Consider the following 18,115-nt stretch of genomic DNA (forward strand, 5'->3'; position numbering starts at 1 on the left):
GGAATCAAGGTCGATGGAAGGAGGCGGAAGAGCTGGAAGTGCAAGTGATGGAGACGAGGAAGAGGGTGCTGGGGGCGGAGCATCCCTCCACGCTGACCAGCATGGCCAACTTAGCATCGACGTATCGGAATCAAGGTCGATGGAAGGAGGCGGAAGAGCTGGAAGTGCAAGTGATGGAGACGAGGAAGAGGGTGCTGGGGGCAGAGCATCCCTCCACGCTGACCAGCGTGGCCAACCTGGCTTATACGCTGAAAGACCAACATCATGACGACGAAGCTAAAGATTTAATGACCTCCTGCCTGAACTTGAGGATAAAGGTATTGGGTCCTTTACATCCTCAGACCCTGAGCGCGCTTAAGACTTTAGTGACGTGGTTGACCGAGGATGTTGTGGCAGAGCAGAGTACTATCCGCATGCCTGGAGCCTGGATTAATTGAGGTTCCCCGAAACGAGGGGGGAACAGAATGCATCCTTGTTCGTACACTATGTGAATCTGTCGGTGACTTCCAACATTTTTGTCGAAATAATAGTAATATAGCGTTAGAAGATTGGCCGGATCCATATGTGCGTTTATTGATAGCCTTCTCGGTGGTTCCCACTCTATTGCCGCTCCTGCGAAAATTATGGTGTTCCTCTTCCGTTGGACATCGATTTTTAGCTATAGGGTTCTGATTTCTATCAAACTAAGGCCCTGCCTCGGACATATATATATATATATATAGGGAATAATTGGCACAGCTTTTCGGCGTCTCCGTGACCAGCTCATTGGTGAGATCCTTATCCAGCTGAGTATTCCAGTATCACGGCTGAACATGTTGCCATATACTGTTCGACAGTATATCATGGGATCCGATCTAAGGACCACCTAGATATCGAGGCCAGCGCCATACACTGTCCCCGGCTCTACCTGGCCATACTGTCCACGGATTGGATCCGATCTATGGACCATCTCGATATCGAGGCTCGTCCGTTAACGCTCCATACGAGCCATTTCGAGTGTGATAGTAGAGCTTGTCTAGATGGTCCACGGATTGGATCCGATGAAATCCCGCGACCCATCGGATCCAATCCATAGATCATCTCGACGTCGAGGCTTGTCCGTTCACGCTCGGTAACGAAGCATTTCGAGTACGATTAGTAGAGCCTGTGTGAGTGGTCCACAGACTGGATCCGATGAAAGACACCGCCATCGGATCCAATTAATGGACGATGTTGACATCGAGGTTCGTTCGTTAACGCTCGGTTACGAATCATCTCAAGCGCAGTAAGAGCTCTCGTCTAGGTCGTCCACAGATTGGATCCGATGGGTTGTGTCCCGGAAAAATATTTAATCCAATGGCGGTGTTCCGGAAAATATTTAATCCGTTGAGGACTGAAGGCTAAGACTAATTGAGTAAATATTGTCGAATGCTGGCGAGCGCTGATTAGACAGAGCTTTTATCCAAATATCCAAATTATCCAAATAAATCCAGCATCATGATTTGATTTGATTTGGATTTATCTGGATACGATTTATCTATTTGCAAGCCAGACCCTTCTTGGCCGCGCCAGAAAGGGGGGGTTCTAATACGTGTAATGGGCCTTTCTTAACGTTCGTCAGATCAAAAGTTTTACTAGTAAAATTCTCTACACTTCATAGAACTATACTACACCGTAGCTGTCATTTAAGTCATTTAAACGTATTTCAAAAATTACTCATACTGACTAAATGTCATTACATAATGAATGCGAAGGACAGGGATTTTCGCGTACTGACCCTTCTGGCTAAGTCGTCCGTTGAAGCACTTATGCCCATATAGATGAACTCGACACTGGGCATCGGATGAGAGAAGCCGAAGGCCTCGATCTCCGTTCTGGCTGACAAATACAATCCATCATCATCACCTTCATTGTTATGCCAACTCTTCTTGATGTATCTGTGGATGTCGAAGAAAGCGAGGCGGAAATCTCCCTACCTATAAATACTGGCTTCCACTTACTCACTGTTCATATTGATGACATTCAAACCCAGCCAACGCCTGTTTGCAGCCATGACGAACTATAACATCACGATTACCTCGGACATCGTCTGTCCGTGGTGCTATATCGGCCATACGAGGCTCTCGAAAGCCATCGCCGAACACAAAAAGACATACCCCGACGATAAATTTCACTTGAAATACCTCCCATTCTATCTTCAACCTCCCCCTCAACTTACCAGCACCAATGGGCCTCTCCCGCCACCATTTCCCGTAGCGTCCCGCCCGCGACGTGAACATTATGCCGCAAAATTCGGCCCCGAGCGCGCCAAACAGATTGAAGCCATGATGATCCAGACCGCGGCTGGTGAAGGCTTGAACTTCAAGTTCGGCGGCATGACCGGCGTGAGTCGTAATGGCCATCGCCTAGTCCACTGGGCACAGAACCACGGAGGCGAAGAAGCCCAGGACAAAGTTATGCTAGGACTATGGAGACGTTACTTCGAGCAGGAAGTTGATATCACTACTCTCGAGACACTCGTCGAAGTTGGCCTCGAGGCCGGCTTGGGCACCAAGGAAGAGATCACGGCGTATTTGGAGAGTGGCAAGGACGGCGAGGAGGTCGACCGGGTGGCTGAGGAGGCGAGAATGCAGGGAGTCAATGGCGTGCCCAACTACGAGATCAATGACCATTGGGAGATCAGTGGTGCTCAGGATCCTTTGGCTTTTCGGAAGTTATTCCAGCGCTGGAAGGAGATGGAAACAAAGGGTCAAGTTCCTGCCGTGGCGACGAAAGCGGCGAATGGGAATGGCTGTTTGTGAGATACTATGGATATGGAGGTTCTTCGACAGAAGGAGAGGGCTGAAGAATCAAGGTCACGGACTGGGGGAATCCTCGGTCATTTGCGATTGAACCAATACCCGCGGTGAAGAGTGAGAGGTTGCGAAAGCTTACGTTAGCTTATGTTTGGCGAAGGAAAATTCCCAGGGAAAAGATTTGAAGTTGAGCCGAATTGGTTCTCGACACCCCATGGCTAGGTGCTTCACTGTTGTTGGGCGTCCCTATTTATACAGTTTCTGGCCATCATTTGGCAAAGTCGCAGTCGGATGGAACAGGATTTTTCATGCCAACACCCATGTATCCCAGCCCTTCTAGTCTGGAACAACGCCCACGGTCTTGCTTCAAGCGACTGGTGAGGATGTCTCCCCTCAGCCTGCGAAATGGCGCCCTAGGGTCAGGTTTCTCTCGAATGGGCGGGACGAAGGTCTTCACCATCATGAGTCCGAATGTCCTCGAAGTTCTTCTCCTGCTCGACGCCGGCCCGATTCATCAACGCTTTCTTGGCCTTCACCCTCTACTTAAGAATCTCCTTCTCATCGCTTTTTCGTCCCTGCCACTTCATCAGTCTCCCCTTGTTCAAGATGATCAGGCAACTCTAAAGTGCTTGGACTACGCCTGGCAAGCGTCTCTAGTTTCGGGATCTTGTATGTTCTCTTCTCTCCGCTCTCTACCCACTTCTCCTGAACGTGCTTTTCGAATCTTGCAGCTGCTTCGCGTAGATGTTGCCATGCTTCATCTTGCTGCTGAATGAACTTTGCCCTCATTTCTCCATTGTTCCACGCGTCTTCAAAGGAACTTTGCAAAAGGGCTTCTCGAGGCAATCCAAATTTCTGTTGTTCTTCTGCGTATTGTTTTCGGTATTTGGGAGATGTCATGACGAGCCAACGAAGCTTCCATCCCAGCAGACCCAACTCCTTTATCCGTGCAGGCTTTGTCCCGCAAACGTATTGATCGACACCACCGCATTTTCTGATTGTCCTCAGCACCCGACTAGTGACAGGGATTTTGAGCTCTGTATGCAACGCTTCACTCCAAATCTTTGCAATGCGGACATTAGGAAACCAATGACGCAGAGTTTTGCCTTTGTTTTTCCCTTTGGAAATTTTGTTTCCTGATTGAATGGTGCTTCCGCCGTAGAGTCCAAAATTTGCTTCCTTGAATGTATGATTCTTGCCATAGGGATAGGGCGGCATCAATGGGTCCGTCTTGCGCATCCAAGGTTGTAAAAGTGTTTTCTCTCGGTCTTTGGTTTTAAAAGTAAACCTGGGCTTGTAGTAGGGTGAGGGTCGTGATGTTTTGCGTTTGTATTCAAGGTACTGCAGGGTCGTGGGACTGGCCTTCACCGGCGGTAACCTGGTGATCGCGGCACTGGCCATTATGCTAGGTCCGGAACAGGGAGGGAGGCAAAGAAAGTCAACGGCGAGGGACCGCGCATGCCATGAGTTGGTGATAGATTGGAAAAGTCTACGAAAGCTCTGCTTCTGGCTTAGTTCGGATCTCACGTGCAACTCATTCAGACATGCCGCTTTTATAGGCACATCTCCATACCTTTTTCTTTCCTGATCTTCGCATTCACCTCGCTCATCTTCATTCTCTCACATTGTCTGGGGGAAAGTCCACGTCTCGGAATGGATTTCAGACCTTCACCCGACTCGCCAGGCACCCGGGAACTCTCGTGGCTAAGAATTAGTCAGCAAGCAAGCCTTGAAGCTGGAAGGATTTTGTCCACCCCATCCACTCGGCATCAACAAGCTTGCCAGTCCGAGAACTGTATAATTGTTGTCCCGATGATCTCCCCGCATATTGTTACTCCCTCCCGGCGCTACGGGGCAGATGACTCCGATTTCATTACAAATGACGGGCAAGCGACATTGGTGACGGCCCTCTCCGGATGGAGAAGACTGATATCACTACTTAGGTGTAGCTGCCTCTCCCCTACTGTGTTACGGAGATACCCAAGCAGTCTTACATAAGTCCTTTTTCTGGATGTCGGGTCCCCGAATGATATGATAAAATGGAAACTGTTCTTGTCGTCGGAGCCACAGGCAATGTCGGAGTATCCGTGATCATTGCCGCATTGCGGAGCAAGCGTAACGTGCTTGCTGTTGTGCGAAATCAGCTTTCTGCAGACAAGATTTATCAACATACTGGGATGAAAGATGGCATCACCGTGGTGGAAGCCGACGTGACAAGCGAACATGGTGTTCAGGAAGTCGTTGACCGAGTCAAAGCTGGGCAATTGCCCGCTTTTCAGCACGTTTACTCAACTGGTACGCTCAATTATGTACCACCTTTGCTTGAAGGGAACTGATGTTTGGTTTGTTGAGTTGGAATCTACAATCCGAAAACCCCAATGCAGAACATCGATCCCAGCTACTTCCGTCAAACCATGAACATCAACTTGGAGGCTAATTTCTGTAAGTCAACACTGGTATCGGAACCGTGCCATCCCAGATTGGATTCTGAATTGCGACAGTTGCGTATCGTGCCACCATTCCTTACTTGATCGAACAAGGCAACCCCCATGCCACCTGGACTCTCATAACGGGCGGAGCAGGTGAAGCAGGCTCTGCCGGAGTCACTGCTATTTCGCAGGGGGCATTGTTCTCTATGGCTAACGCTGCCTGCCTTGAGAATGCCACCACAAACATTCGTTTCAACGAAGTTTATCTCTGCTATCGCGTCGACTTCGATACAGTATGCGAGCGCCTAGGAGGCAATCGGATCAAGTCGTCCGATTTCGCTAGAGTTTATGAAGGAATCCTCGCGAATAAGGACATCAGTGGTTGCCGGGTCAGTGTATATGGGCCCCAAGATCTCGACAATCTCAAGTATGAGAAGAAACCAGTCGGCCTAGCGAGTCTGAGGGCTCGTGCTTAGGTCGACACTCCTGCTTGATAGTCGCAGTGACAATTTGCTGTCTCACGACTTGGCTTGACCTGAATCACAGAAGCCTATATTCTACCATGATAAATTCCATCGCCATTCCAAACCCCTTGCTCGTCTTGTTAGTAGTTAGCCTCTTGCCAAGCGCTCGTCTCGTCTTGTCCCCTTTTCCTGGTAAAGGAGCCCTTGCAACTGTTCAATCGTCTAACAGGCTGATTCCGGGCAGATACACCCACAGATACACTGATACAAATGGCGTACGTTGCCCGGGGGGATGTATTGGGCCGAGCGAAGATTGATTGAATGAATCTATCTAAGCGAGGTGCAAAGCTAAAAACACTTCCCGGTCCATCCTTAACGGATTAACCATTTTCCGGTCCAACACCGTCGGATTAAATATTTTCCGCGCCAGCTCCCATTGGATCCAGTCTGTGCCCCTGGGGGTGGGGCCTTCCACTCGACGTGGATTGGATCCGATGAAATCCCCCGTCGCCCATCGGATCCAGTCTATGGACCACACTGGCAAGCTCGATTGATCACCCTCTGTAGGGCCGAGGATTGATTGAATCTATCTAAGCGAAGCGCAAGCTACTGTAATCAAGCAAGACCGTGGCTTGCCAAGTCTTGACCAAGACGAGACGAGACGAGCGCCACTAAGACCAAGCGAGTGCTTAGTCTTGCTAAAATCGGCTTGGCTTGTTGAGAACTCTGCCTAAAACGTTGCAGCGAACCTCTTGTCAAAGGCCAACTTGAATCGCGTGTGTTCTAAATAGTTGACGCGGGACACACTCTGGTCCACGCTGCATAAACCCCACAATCTTGATCAGTCTTATTGTCTCGTTCAAATCCTCGTATTATACTGTACAATATCCTAAATCGGGAGGGGTTAGGGTAAATGATATTGCCAGACAGCCGGTGCCTAGTGCCAAGAGCCCCTATTCTGGCCTATATAGGGGCTTCCCCCCCCCCCCCCCCCCATAGTCGCAATCTACACACGAGTTTTCACCCCTTCTATCCGCATCTCGCTCCGTTCGACAGATATGTATCTCACGCACACACACAAACTTGTGGTCGACTAAGTCTACTGGCATGCATCAACTTTGGCGATATCTTTCTAAGACTGTTCAGTATCCGGCTAAACTCCCACGGTGAGCTAGCTAGTCAACAATGGCTAGTGATGAACTTGTCAGACACCAATATCAGCCAGTACAGTATTGAAGCGGCTTTTGAGACCCTCCAGGCATACTCATTGGTGCCATGGCGAGTGGATCGGGAGGCCTACACAATGCACAAACTGGTGCATGTATTGGGGGTATGAGTGACTAGAGGTGGAACAACAGCAAGCATGGAGCCTGGCTGCGTTGGGGTGTCTGGAGGAGGCTATTGAGGACTACCAGGGAAATTTAGTGTCCGACTTGGTGCCACTTGAGATGTATTGAATGCTCTGGCTCTTCCAACGAGTGTGGGATAGAGTCCATCTATATATCTATTTACGTGGTGTACTTTCGCGCTGTTGCCTGTCAATGGTATTGCAGGCTGTTGGCCAGTCACGTGACTGGTTGCCTTGGCAACGTCACGTGAGGCTGTTTGGCTTGGCAACTTGCGCCCTTCTTTTCGTCTTGCTCTCTCTTAGATAGAACAACAACAACACATTCCTTCTCTAGACTCCACAGTCTATCACAGGCTAGTAAGTGAGTTTTAAAGAATGAGTGGGTCTGCCATGAACGATAGGTCACCATTTGTTCAACATTTGATAATCGACCCGATTATCACATTGCAGCGTCTTTATTCTCACGTGTGCACTTGGCCGGCACGCCAAGTCTCACAGCCTTGAGAGAGTGACACTTATATATCCGCTTTCACTTATTGCCTCTCTACTGAAAGCTATTTACTTAAGCGTTCATTGTTGGCCAGAATAGCCAATGCTGGCTTGGCATTATCACTCTATAGTGACACCTGAGGCAACCTATACCCTCAACCCTTTCCACCTACTTATGTTGACATTCGTCAGAGTGTGCTTTGAGATAAATCAATCAGTCAATCTTCTCTCCCATACAGTTCATCATTCATAATCTCTTCTACTTCAGTACTCCCACTTCTCGCCTCAGCACACGCCTGATTTATCAACAAATGTTCCCTGTCTGATTCTTCTGCCAGCTTTTCTGCTCCTCCAACATTGCGCCTTCTGCTCTTCGAACCTCAACATGAATACAATTTGCGGACCCAGCGATGGAGCACCTACATGTACACCCATGTCAAGGTCATCCTCAAGCTCAGCAGCATCAAAAGAGACTACGGCAGTGGAGAGTTCAGCACCGGAGATATCGCCCTTAGAGGGATTGAAAGACGCTCGTATGTATAGGTACAAAGGGATCCGAGATCTAAAAGAACGTGTCAACTTGCAGTCCACTGCGTTGATGGACGGTCACACGAATCAGCAGTACCTTGTTTTCAGGGGTGTCACAAAAGGCCAGCTTGAAAAGATTGACCATCAGCGCGCCAGCATAGGGAAGCATACTCGGATGAGCCATTACGCGGATAACAATCTATTAGTTATCAAGCTGATGCCATCAGCGGAACATGAAGTTGCGCACCTCTCATTAGCCATGAAACTTCGTGACGGACTTGTCACAATAGGCCTCTCACCAGAGTGCTTATGCCCTATTGGCGGGACAAAATACAAACGCGCTAATTCCTCTAAAGAGGGTGATATGGGATTCCGCCCCGTCCCGATCCGAAAAAAGAAATCTGACTGGCCAACAATTGTTTTTGAGTCTGGACTCTCTGAATCGCTTCCTCGTCTGAGACAGGACGCAGAATGGTGGATTGTCAACTCTGGAGGAGATGTCAAGATTGCCATCATCATCTCAATAAAGCCGGCACAGAAGATGCTAACGGTCGAAAAGTGGTGCCTCTCTCCGCCTCCTGCATATAGACCAGCTACCAGAGGCCACCCAAATCCCAACGCTCCAATTCCGATAAAAGTCCAAGAGCTTACTATCATCCAAAATCCCACTCCACAACTAGGTCCTACTGCTCAGTCGAATACCATCGGTCAGCCAATTGTCACCGTTCAGCCAGACTCTGTCTCGGCCTATGACGTTGCTAGAACGTCTCTAATTCTCGAATTTGACAAACTCTTCCTCCGAGCCGCTATACCGCCAGAAGGCGACGTCGTCTTTAATGTCGCGGATCTTGCGGCCTGGGCGGATTACTTCTGGGAGAACGTTGAGTAGGGAAATCGCAAGGGTTATGGCAGCATCGGGGGGGCACATTGTGGGTCGGGCTATGCGCTGCGCTGTTGTACAGTATACAGGACAACGGAAATGTCATCACACATGGTCCACGGATTGGATCCGATGGCGGTGGTATATCTTGGGATCCGATCCACGGACTATGTCGATATCGAGGCTCGTCCGTTAACGAGCCATCTAGAGTCCGATCGGTAGGGCTTGTCTAGGTGGTCCACAGACTGGATCCGATATGATGACCTGTTGAACAAACGATAACCTGTCGTGCATGGCAAACCTACTCATTTTGTAACGTTCACCTCCTGGCGTGCAACACCATTAACAGGCAACAGCGTCAGCATACACCTCGTAGATAGATATATAGATGGGCTCTATCCCACACTCATTGGAAGAGCCCAGAGCATTCAATACATCTCGAGTTGCACCCAGTTTGACATGACCCGTCTGGGTGACCCACAGACTGGATCCGATCCATGGACCATCTGTAATCTGTGGCGACGCCAAGGCTTGTAAAGACCTTCGGAAGCGTTGTACGCTTCGTACACGCTTCGAAAGTATATAGTCTGACGGTCCCTTGGACCCCTTCGAAATAGGACAAGTCCTCCGTAAAATCACAATCTCAATATAGAGTGTCACGGGACCACGTGCCAAGGATGACGTACCCAGGGTTCTTCAAGCGCTTCCTGCGTAGCATGCTTCCTTGACTCTCTTCGTGCTACGTCTTGTACCTGGGTCTAGATGCTAGCTGGAATACATTGATTGGATCCTCGACCTTCGAGTGTCCCCCAACCACATGGTTCACGGATTGGATCCGATGACAGTGCGGCAAGGGGGAGTGCCCAGGCGCCTACGTGATAATGCCAAGCCATGCGCTTACGCGTGATTGGCTATCACGCTGATTTTGGCGTCGACACACAACGCCAAGCCGCAACCAGGCGATGTCAGGTTTATATTTTATTCCACCAGAAACTGCTTCAAAATTGACACCAAATCGTAGTTGACCTATCAAGGACGAAACTGAGTGGGGCACACCCTGTTTTAGTCGAACCGATAGAATTGAGGGACCTTACTAGTGTTCGATCATAGGTAAGGCACGAGGGTTGTCCGGCCTAGCTCCATTGAGTCTAGGTGCCCTAGATGGGTAAACGTAATGCTCCAGCCCAGTGATTGTTTGTCGTCAGAGATGGATCATAGGAAGGGGGCCTTTTTTGGTATTTTCGCTGGTGTATAGTTTTGTGTGAGAGTGGTGTATAGGCAGAAGCATGAGCAGCAGTGTGAGCAGCGAGCAGAATAAGCGTGAGTAGTAATGTGAGTAGCAATATGGGCAGCAGTGTAGTAGACTGAATCTGAGGTTCCATTCCCAAAAAGAATATCCCCAATTCATCTCATACATGAGCATTGACCATTTTTGATATTAACGAGCTGTAAAACCGCCGCAGTCCCAGGTGCGACCCGAATCGAAAGAAATGACCGCCATAGTCGCTCAATACAAGTCCATCCAATCCAACCCGATCTAATGCAGCCCATCTCCTGTTTCAGAAATATATGTAAATCTCTCCACCTTCCAATATTCAGCTTTCATAACGTGGTTTCCATATCGTTGTTCCATTTTGTAGCTAGCGTCCGCCTTCCACCCCCGGCCGCTCAGCTCGTCTATCCTGACTATTTTTGTTGCTGTTGCTTTCCACTTCCAAATCCACTAAATCTCCTCCCCACGCCCTCAATCATACTCTTTCCTTGTCTGACTGCTTCTCGACCTGCGTCGCTCGCTCGCCCTTGAATCCCAGATAATCTTTCACCGAGCGCAGATGAGGGAACACGGTCGGGTTTCGGCGGCGATTTGACTCCAGACGGGACATGTTCAGGTTTAGGCAATGAGATCGGTGATGGTGACTTAACTTGATCGAGCTTTAGCGGTGGAGGCCTGGCGCTGGCCCCGGTTCCTGATGTCCGCTCCTCAAGTATCGGCGGTTGGGATTTCTTCGGGTCACTCTCACCAAACTTTATCTTCGGTATACTGATGTTCGGCATAGTTGGCACTGTTGATAAATACTCAGCTTCTCGAGATGTGTAGCTTTGTTGTTGTCCTGTCTTCGCTGCACCTTGAGTTCTGCTGGTGGCTACTTTTTCCACATCACCTACCGCACCAGTCGTGGTATCCAGGCCCTTCGACAGCGATTGCCCTGTATCCTGTGCTGTGGTGCCAGCTGCGCCCACAACATCTCCAGTAACGTTTTCCATCAGAGTGGGAGTGCGGTCTTTAGCTTGATGGATGATGGGCGCTTTATCTGGGGTGTGCTTGGTAGACTTTACGGCTGGATTGTCTCGGGGACGCTGCGTATTTGTGACAGTGGGAGTGTCGGTGTCTGAGACAAGGTTTGCTGTATCTTTTGCGGCTGACGCTGTGGTTTCTGCCGCTTGGATTGCTGAGTCTGTGGCATTGCTCGTAGCTGACTGGCTTTGGCCTTGGCTCTTGCTGCTTCTGGCAAGTGATGGCATGCTCCGCAGATAGGACGAGGCTGTTTGAACGTAGCTCTGACTGTGGCCGGTAGCTCCACCTGCTGCCTTTGTTGCTTGATCTGTGGCCTGCTTCGTGTCGGCGGTGGAAGTTGCATTTGCATTTGTAGTCGTCGGCGTGGACCGGCTGGTGTGAGGCATACTTTGGACGCTCTTATAGAGTCTTGTCGCATAGCTTTGCGTCGAAGCTGGGACATCTTGGGCAGTTTGACCGACAACATTTCCTGCCTGGGGAGAATCTTGTCCAGCCCTCCGAACATTGCCATCAACGCGCCCCGCGTCTCCGGTACCGGGAACACCGGGCTTGTAGAAATATTCAATCGCACGCGTCATCAAACTTTTTTGCGTCTGATCGTGAATTTTCTTTTCCAGCTCATTCGCTTCCGCATCCGCCTCAGCTGCTTCATCTTCCTTTCCGCCGTTGGATTGGCGTCTCATCAACCACCTTCGTTGTGACTGAATCGATTGATTTTTCTCTTCTTCTTCCATCTTCAAGAGCAATTCCTGCTCTTTCTCAACAGTGACCATATCGATGTCTTCGAAGCCAATCTTCTGGAGAATCGCACCGATCAAATAGCGGTATCGGTGATGACTGGTGACATCTTCTGATGCATCAAAATTCTCCACTCCACTCAGCCCTTCAACCTTTTGAAGACCGGCGACACCATATTGAATGGCCGAGGTGCGATACATGAAACCCAGCACGTAGTCGGTGGTCGAGAAGACATTGACGAGTCGTCCTGCCACAACGCTGCGAAGAGTCCGCCAATCACTGGTATCACTTGATGTTGGTGATCCCATCAGAATAGCATTCTCGATGATGCCGAATTCTTTTCGTTTCGCCAGACTCATCAGGCATGCATAAATCACTCGCGCTCCAAGGGAGTATCCAATCAGTGTGACTGGCCTTTCACCTTGTGCACGGTTGGCCAGAGCATCAGCAAGAACTTCGCCAGCCTTGTCAGCCCGGCTCTTGGCCACGCTGAACGGATTGTCAATGACTCGGGCAACCTTGAGTAACCCAATGGGCCAAAGTGCAACAGCGAGATTGGCAAAGATGGTTCTCTGAATGATTTCTTTCCGCGCGTATCCCCAGGCTGCAGATTGGACCATGCCATTTATGGCATTTCCCAGGTTGAGTAATGCTTCAAGTTCCCATTTCAGGGCAAAGACTTCTGCACCGGAGCCTAAGACACCCCATGGTTTGACAACTTCTTCTTTCTCTGTCAACCAGCCAGAGATACCGATAGTGACTCGAAGTTTGTGATCATGTTCGCTGGCTTGTTGAGCATCCTGGGTCTTCTTGTCACGACGTCCGTGGACGGGAAGAAACTGAAAATCTTCAACCTCTCGAGCGTAGGCGTCCATCATTTGACCGGTCATTCTTCCGCCGTAGGCACCAAACAATCCACCAACGACGACTGAACTCCCTGCTACAGAACCGAGATAGGCTGCAGCGGTTGTAGCGCCGAGCCCCAGACCGCCCATGACCGAGCCAACTCCGGCGGCCACAAGAGGAGCAGCCAGGCCGCCAGTGACTCCAATGATAGCTGCACCGGCTGCTGTAGCAAGACCAACTTTCCACTTTCGGGAATCTTTGCTTTGTTCAACTTTCTTCTTTCTCTCCTCGTCTGCAGTCATTTCTTTTGCTGCGTCAAGGAGACCCTTGGCAGTGGTATACTCGTCTTGCTCGAACGTCTTGAGAGGCAATTTTAAAGATGAGGTCAAGTTAAGCATTAAAATGCGAGAGTAAGCAGTATAGTGCTCCAATGACAAAAGGAGGAGAAGGATTGAATGAAGAATCAGGGTTCGCTGGCCCATAGGTAATTTGGTCAATGCAGTGCGGGCCGGTGGGAACACGTTCTTGAACTTCAGGTTGACTGCTCTTGTTGGGGCCTCCATAATCTTACCGGCTATTGCAGGTGCCTGAGGTTTTGAAGGCTGGGCCATGCCAGCATTTTTCTGGGCTTGCTCTTGGGCAATCCGCTCGCCATTGACAGCTTGACTGACCCGGAATGTGACTTGCTCACGCCATTCATCAAAGGATCTTAGAGAGTCTCTCTTGAGAGTTCTCATCTTGACGGTTTCAAGATCCTGGTCGCTTTCTTCTTTGATTTTGCGTTCTCGATCATTCTCTTCTTCAGTCATGCTTTCTCGAAGCGAACTCTTGTCCAGTGCGGCCGTTGAATCGAAATTATCCTGGATGAGATTCCGCATTGACTCGGTGAGAGTGGCAATAAGGAGGGTCAGGTCGGTACGCTGAGCTTCATCAAGAATGGTGGTGAGGTCCATTTCGCCCTCCTTGTCTGTCTGGCCATTTTTGGCGGCGGATTGGGACCGGCTTTGCTCTGTCATAATGACCGAAAGAATGCTGACAATATCGAATGATGTGCTGGGCGAGGCTGAGCCGGCAGCCTCGGAATGCTCGAGATGGGTTTGAGAACACAATCAGGAAACGAAGATGGGAAGTTGAAGGCTAGAAAGTTTAAGTAAGACAAGGAAATGGTCTTCGATAAACAGGACGAGGGTGAATAGCGTAGTGAGATGGGAAGTTGAAGTGTGGCGGTGCAAGGCCGGATTTTAATATGGAGGATGATGGGGCGGACAGCAAATGACGTATGCGGTATAAGATTGAGAAGATCAGCTCGCTCTCTCATCCTCACCTGGATCCCTGTTCCCTGCAATCACTACTCCCAAACCTGGTGAGAGACAACGTAAAAAGAAGACAGGACAGGATCCTGTGGTTACTAATTCTGTGGTATCGGATTGCATGAATTTCATCTTCTCTCATCTAATCCGTCTCTGCGTGTGCTCATTTGTCTTTTTTGAATTTCCCCGTGATTTCCGCTCTAAGAAATCACCTGGAACGAGATCTAAAAGAGTTGGACCCATACCCCCGATGAGTAGGAATGCTTTGCCGGCCACATTTCGATTGCTCCGGTCGCCGAATTCGCCTTAGAAATGCATTGCTAAACCAGGTGTCGGTGTCGGTGTTCGTGTCGGGCAACCTAAAGAATTGTACCGAATCTGGATCCACGTAAGCTATATGCCCATGACAAGTCGGATGTAGGAGAAACTTACCCGAATGTCTGCTTGATACTGCGGACATAATATCCCTCCCAGTTCCTCTGGACCACTTCTTCTTGTCCGACTGGCACTCCAGTCCAAGTCACCCGCATGTTGGTCACTCGGTCCACATCATTCTGATCAAAAAAGATTTCTTGAGTGCTCATGTGTCCCTCTGGCCATTGTGCTAATCTCCATTTTTGAACAATCTTTCTGGGTGGTTCCAACGTGACATACTCTCCTGTGACGTTGCCGTCGAAGATGGCAAATTTTCCCCCTGGCTTCGCCCCTTCGAACACCCGTGGTGTCGCTCGGGTAAATGCTGCAAGGCGTTGAGGATCGGTAAAGGTCTGGTACATTTCTTCAGCGGTGGTGCGGAATTCATCATTTGCCGTCACAGTGGTGGTATTGATCGAGGATTTCCCCGTGGTGGAAGTCGTGACAGGAGTAGAGGATGTGGGAGTTCTCTCCTTCTGAGGATGCCATGTAGGTGTTGCAAATTCGCTGGACGGATTGGAACCAAGTTCATGTTGTAAGTCTTTTCCATGCTCTGTGATGAGGGCAGGTCCAAGTCTGCTAAAGATTTCTCGCAGCTCGGGGACTAGTTTCGACCGGACGAGATCTTTGACTGGCTGCTTCTCTTTCGTTTCCGAGTAGATGTCTATCTCAAACTGCCCTGTAATTAGTAACTGCTCTGCAATCACTGCCGAGGGTCCAGTATGGGAACATACCACGTACTCCTCTAGCTCGGTGTCGTAGGCGCATTCGGGAACCCTGATGCTTCCACTGACATCGGTGCCTTCTTGCGTCTTGCCTGCACATAGAGTGAGCACGATTGCCGCCATGGATCACATCTCAGGATAGCTGTCTACCTCCATACTCCAATTGCAGCACTACATCGTAAATTGATATGACCTTGCCTTTCCGCTGGCTCACTTCCACATCACCATCCATTGACACCAGTCGTGTGATTTTGGCCGACACTCCGTCCTCTTCCGCCGACACATTTTTGCATTCTGTCTCCAGCCATTCTTTAGCCCACGGGCCGGCGTCTTTTGTCACCCAGTGCCAATTATTCGGGTTATGGAGGACCATAGTGAATGGGAGGAGAGAGTAAATGTATCGGCGGGGGTATTCGGGGTTCTATAGCAAAAACCAAGTCAGAGAAAGACTCCGCGAATGTAATGGCAGAAAGCTCGAATGAGTCAAATGTTCAGAGTGTAGGCTAATTGCCATGTAAAGCCGATCCGCATGCAGAAGAGTACACGTTTTCTCAGTCTGGTGCCAGCTAAATTCTCATCCCTAGAGCAGAGGGGCAAAAAGAAGATCGGCTCCTTACTTACCTATACGTGCTTTTCAACCGCGGTTTGTAGAGAGGAAACAAGGCAAAATCAGCAAGGTACTTGCGCGCCCAAGTCGTGGGAATTCATTGAGACTGTTTTATGATTTACTACCGAGCAGAACCATCTAGAATTTTGGAAGCGACGACGGACCGTGCAATGCGATGCGTCCCTAACAAACGGCCTTGGCATGTAATCCCGTGACCGTGATCTACCTTAGCCCTATCACACACTTCAAGGCTACTATTCCCGTGGCAGCTCCTTGACCTTCACCTTTACGCTCCACAGCCCTGGAGGACCAGTGGAAACATAGTAATCCGCAACAGTCCTCATCTGTTATACCGTCGAGCAAACAGACCAAGCGCCAAGTACCGTTGATGAAGGTGGACTGCGTGGCTTGGAGTTGAGGTACTAAGCTGAACCTTGTCGCACCTAAATTGATAGCCACTCCTGCACATGCTGAAGCAGCAACACGAGAGCCCTGTTGACCTTTCGGTGGGTGGCGAGGGGATTTGGAAAATGATGTCAGGATTGCATATCCTGGGAGGTGGCTTTTTTGGGATTGGCGCGCTGAGCACCGATCAGAACAATGCTACAGACTTGTTACACCGTGATATTTACCCTCTTGACTCTACTTAAGCGTGTTGCCTGGGAATCATCCTAGAGGCCTAAAAAGGACCATCATCTATGGCCACTCGGAATAACACTCAATCGCTCAAAGACCAGGAAGCACCTCTCCGCGACAGGCTCCAAATCCCACGTTACCTAGTCCATCTCTGGATTGGACTTGAGCAGTGAGCTCAACGATGTCCCCATCCTCAAGATATGTTCGACGGATCTTGTTCTCGGTAGCCCCCTCTGCAGCCATCTCATAGGGGTCTGTGCCATAGCGAGAGAGCTCCAGGAGACAACCTTCTTCCGGTCGGGTGGGTCCAGACATTGTACCAGTGGCAACAATATCTCCTGGCCGCAGCGGGCAGCCTCCACGGGTGTGATGAGCAATCATCTGAGCAAAGGAGAAGACGACAAATTTAGTGTTGCATTCTGATACATGATACCTTTGCGAATCAACTAGCAACGTATAGGTTAGTTGTGTTTCTAGCTAATATGTTTAACTTACCTTCTAGCGTTGCTCGAATAGGTATATTATATGCCGAATTGGTCTCCTTCTGGGTTAAATAATCGGGTAGTGGACGCTGCTCCAGATTAGTGATGTCTGGGAGATATTTAAAAGTCTCACCACAGCCTTACCCCTGCTTTTGTCGGAGGTGTACGAAATGGTTCTAGTGCCTCAAAGGGGACGATCCAGGGTGAAATCTGTGTTCCGAAATTCTTCGAGGTGAAGGTGGCAAATTCGTTCTTCTGGAAGTCTCTTGCGGACCAATCGTTTAACAAAACAAAACCGAAGATATGGTTTTCAGCCTGATCAACATCAATTGCCTGGCCAAATTCATTTCCCTGTCCGATAACGGCGGCAAACTCGACCTCAAAGTCAAGTTGCTGGCAGAGTCCGGACACAGCCTGTCCATTGACACGATACTGCCCCTTCGGCCTATGCACAGGTGTTCCAGAGACGACGACCGATGACGATCGCCCGCCATATGCTACCGGCGCTTCCCAAAAGCTGGGAATCATCTGCACAATGTCTGAACCCGGTCTTAAAAAATCTGCGCACTGTCATATCGTGCCTGGTTAGGCCCGCGGGTTTCTTAGCTTTGGCATAGCTTGCGACTTACATTGGTGGCATGATGGAGTCCTATAAAGAAATCGGTATAGTCCCCAACGACTATAGGTAGGTGCATTTTCACACTATTCATGGGAATTAAGCACCTCTCGCGCCGCGGCTGGTTATCCCGCAGAAGGCTTCCAAGTTGGGTGTCCTCCTTGAGAATCTCCTGCAGCTTTCTCCTGACCCTGCCATGAACATCCTTGCCAAGGGCAGCATATGCATTCAGAGTTGTCTGCTCGAGCGTAGTAGCATCGAAGTTGAGACCTTCGAATACGTGCTCCTGTACCAGAGCCTTGAGATCGAGCACTTTGCTGCCAATGGCAATGCCAATCCGCGGCCCTGCGGTGGTGGTGCTGAAAACTCCATATGGTAGGTTCTGTAGTGAGAAGTCGGACTCCTCTGGTATGGGAACCCAGGAGGCCATCGTGAAGGTTCTCGAAGCTGGGTCGTTGAGATCAAGACACTTGTCATCACTGCGAGATACCGACATATATTGCTACCTCCACCACACCAGTGCTCCAACATTT

At 49.7% G+C, this 18,115-nt stretch overlaps 7 protein-coding genes across 7 annotated transcripts; 3 read left to right on the forward strand and 4 right to left on the reverse strand.

Moving 5' to 3' along the window:
* Nucleotides 1-101: 101 nt before the first annotated feature.
* On the forward strand, nucleotides 102-437 carry Z518_04313 (uncharacterized protein; the record flags this gene model as incomplete). The annotated part of the gene is made up of 1 exon (XM_013418019.1): nucleotides 102-437. One exon carries the CDS (start codon nucleotides 102-104, stop codon nucleotides 435-437), a length of 336 nt encoding a protein of 111 aa, XP_013273473.1.
* Nucleotides 438-2,030: 1,593 nt separating this feature from the next.
* Nucleotides 2,031-2,780, forward strand: Z518_04314 (uncharacterized protein; the record flags this gene model as incomplete). Its single annotated transcript, XM_013418020.1, has 1 exon — nucleotides 2,031-2,780. The coding sequence occupies one exon, from the start codon at nucleotides 2,031-2,033 to the stop codon at nucleotides 2,778-2,780; it is 750 nt and encodes a 249-aa protein (XP_013273474.1).
* Nucleotides 2,781-3,332: 552 nt separating this feature from the next.
* Nucleotides 3,333-4,175, reverse strand: Z518_04315 (uncharacterized protein; the record flags this gene model as incomplete). Its single annotated transcript, XM_013418021.1, has 1 exon — nucleotides 3,333-4,175. The coding sequence occupies one exon, from the start codon at nucleotides 4,173-4,175 to the stop codon at nucleotides 3,333-3,335; it is 843 nt and encodes a 280-aa protein (XP_013273475.1).
* Nucleotides 4,176-4,813: 638 nt separating this feature from the next.
* Nucleotides 4,814-5,679, forward strand: Z518_04316 (uncharacterized protein; the record flags this gene model as incomplete). Its single annotated transcript, XM_013418022.1, has 3 exons — nucleotides 4,814-5,069; nucleotides 5,127-5,216; nucleotides 5,276-5,679. 3 exons carry the CDS (start codon nucleotides 4,814-4,816, stop codon nucleotides 5,677-5,679), a joined length of 750 nt encoding a protein of 249 aa, XP_013273476.1.
* Nucleotides 5,680-10,598: 4,919 nt separating this feature from the next.
* Z518_04317 (uncharacterized protein) lies at nucleotides 10,599-13,808 on the reverse strand (the record flags this gene model as incomplete). The annotated part of the gene is made up of 1 exon (XM_013418023.1): nucleotides 10,599-13,808. The coding sequence occupies one exon, from the start codon at nucleotides 13,806-13,808 to the stop codon at nucleotides 10,599-10,601; it is 3,210 nt and encodes a 1,069-aa protein (XP_013273477.1).
* Nucleotides 13,809-14,530: 722 nt separating this feature from the next.
* Z518_04318 (uncharacterized protein) lies at nucleotides 14,531-15,614 on the reverse strand (the record flags this gene model as incomplete). The annotated part of the gene is made up of 3 exons (XM_013418024.1): nucleotides 14,531-15,190; nucleotides 15,251-15,333; nucleotides 15,392-15,614. 3 exons carry the CDS (start codon nucleotides 15,612-15,614, stop codon nucleotides 14,531-14,533), a joined length of 966 nt encoding a protein of 321 aa, XP_013273478.1.
* A 960-nt stretch (nucleotides 15,615-16,574) lies between these two features.
* Z518_04319 (fumarylacetoacetase) lies at nucleotides 16,575-18,012 on the reverse strand (the record flags this gene model as incomplete). Its single annotated transcript, XM_013418025.1, has 4 exons — nucleotides 16,575-16,930; nucleotides 16,980-17,055; nucleotides 17,111-17,533; nucleotides 17,596-18,012. The coding sequence occupies 4 exons, from the start codon at nucleotides 18,010-18,012 to the stop codon at nucleotides 16,575-16,577; spliced, it is 1,272 nt and encodes a 423-aa protein (XP_013273479.1).
* Between the last annotated feature and the right edge of the window lie 103 nt (nucleotides 18,013-18,115).

The sequence above is a fragment of the Rhinocladiella mackenziei genome, assembly GCF_000835555.1.
Source record: "Rhinocladiella mackenziei CBS 650.93 unplaced genomic scaffold supercont1.3, whole genome shotgun sequence".
Classification (NCBI taxonomy): Eukaryota; Fungi; Ascomycota; class Eurotiomycetes; order Chaetothyriales; family Herpotrichiellaceae; genus Rhinocladiella; species Rhinocladiella mackenziei.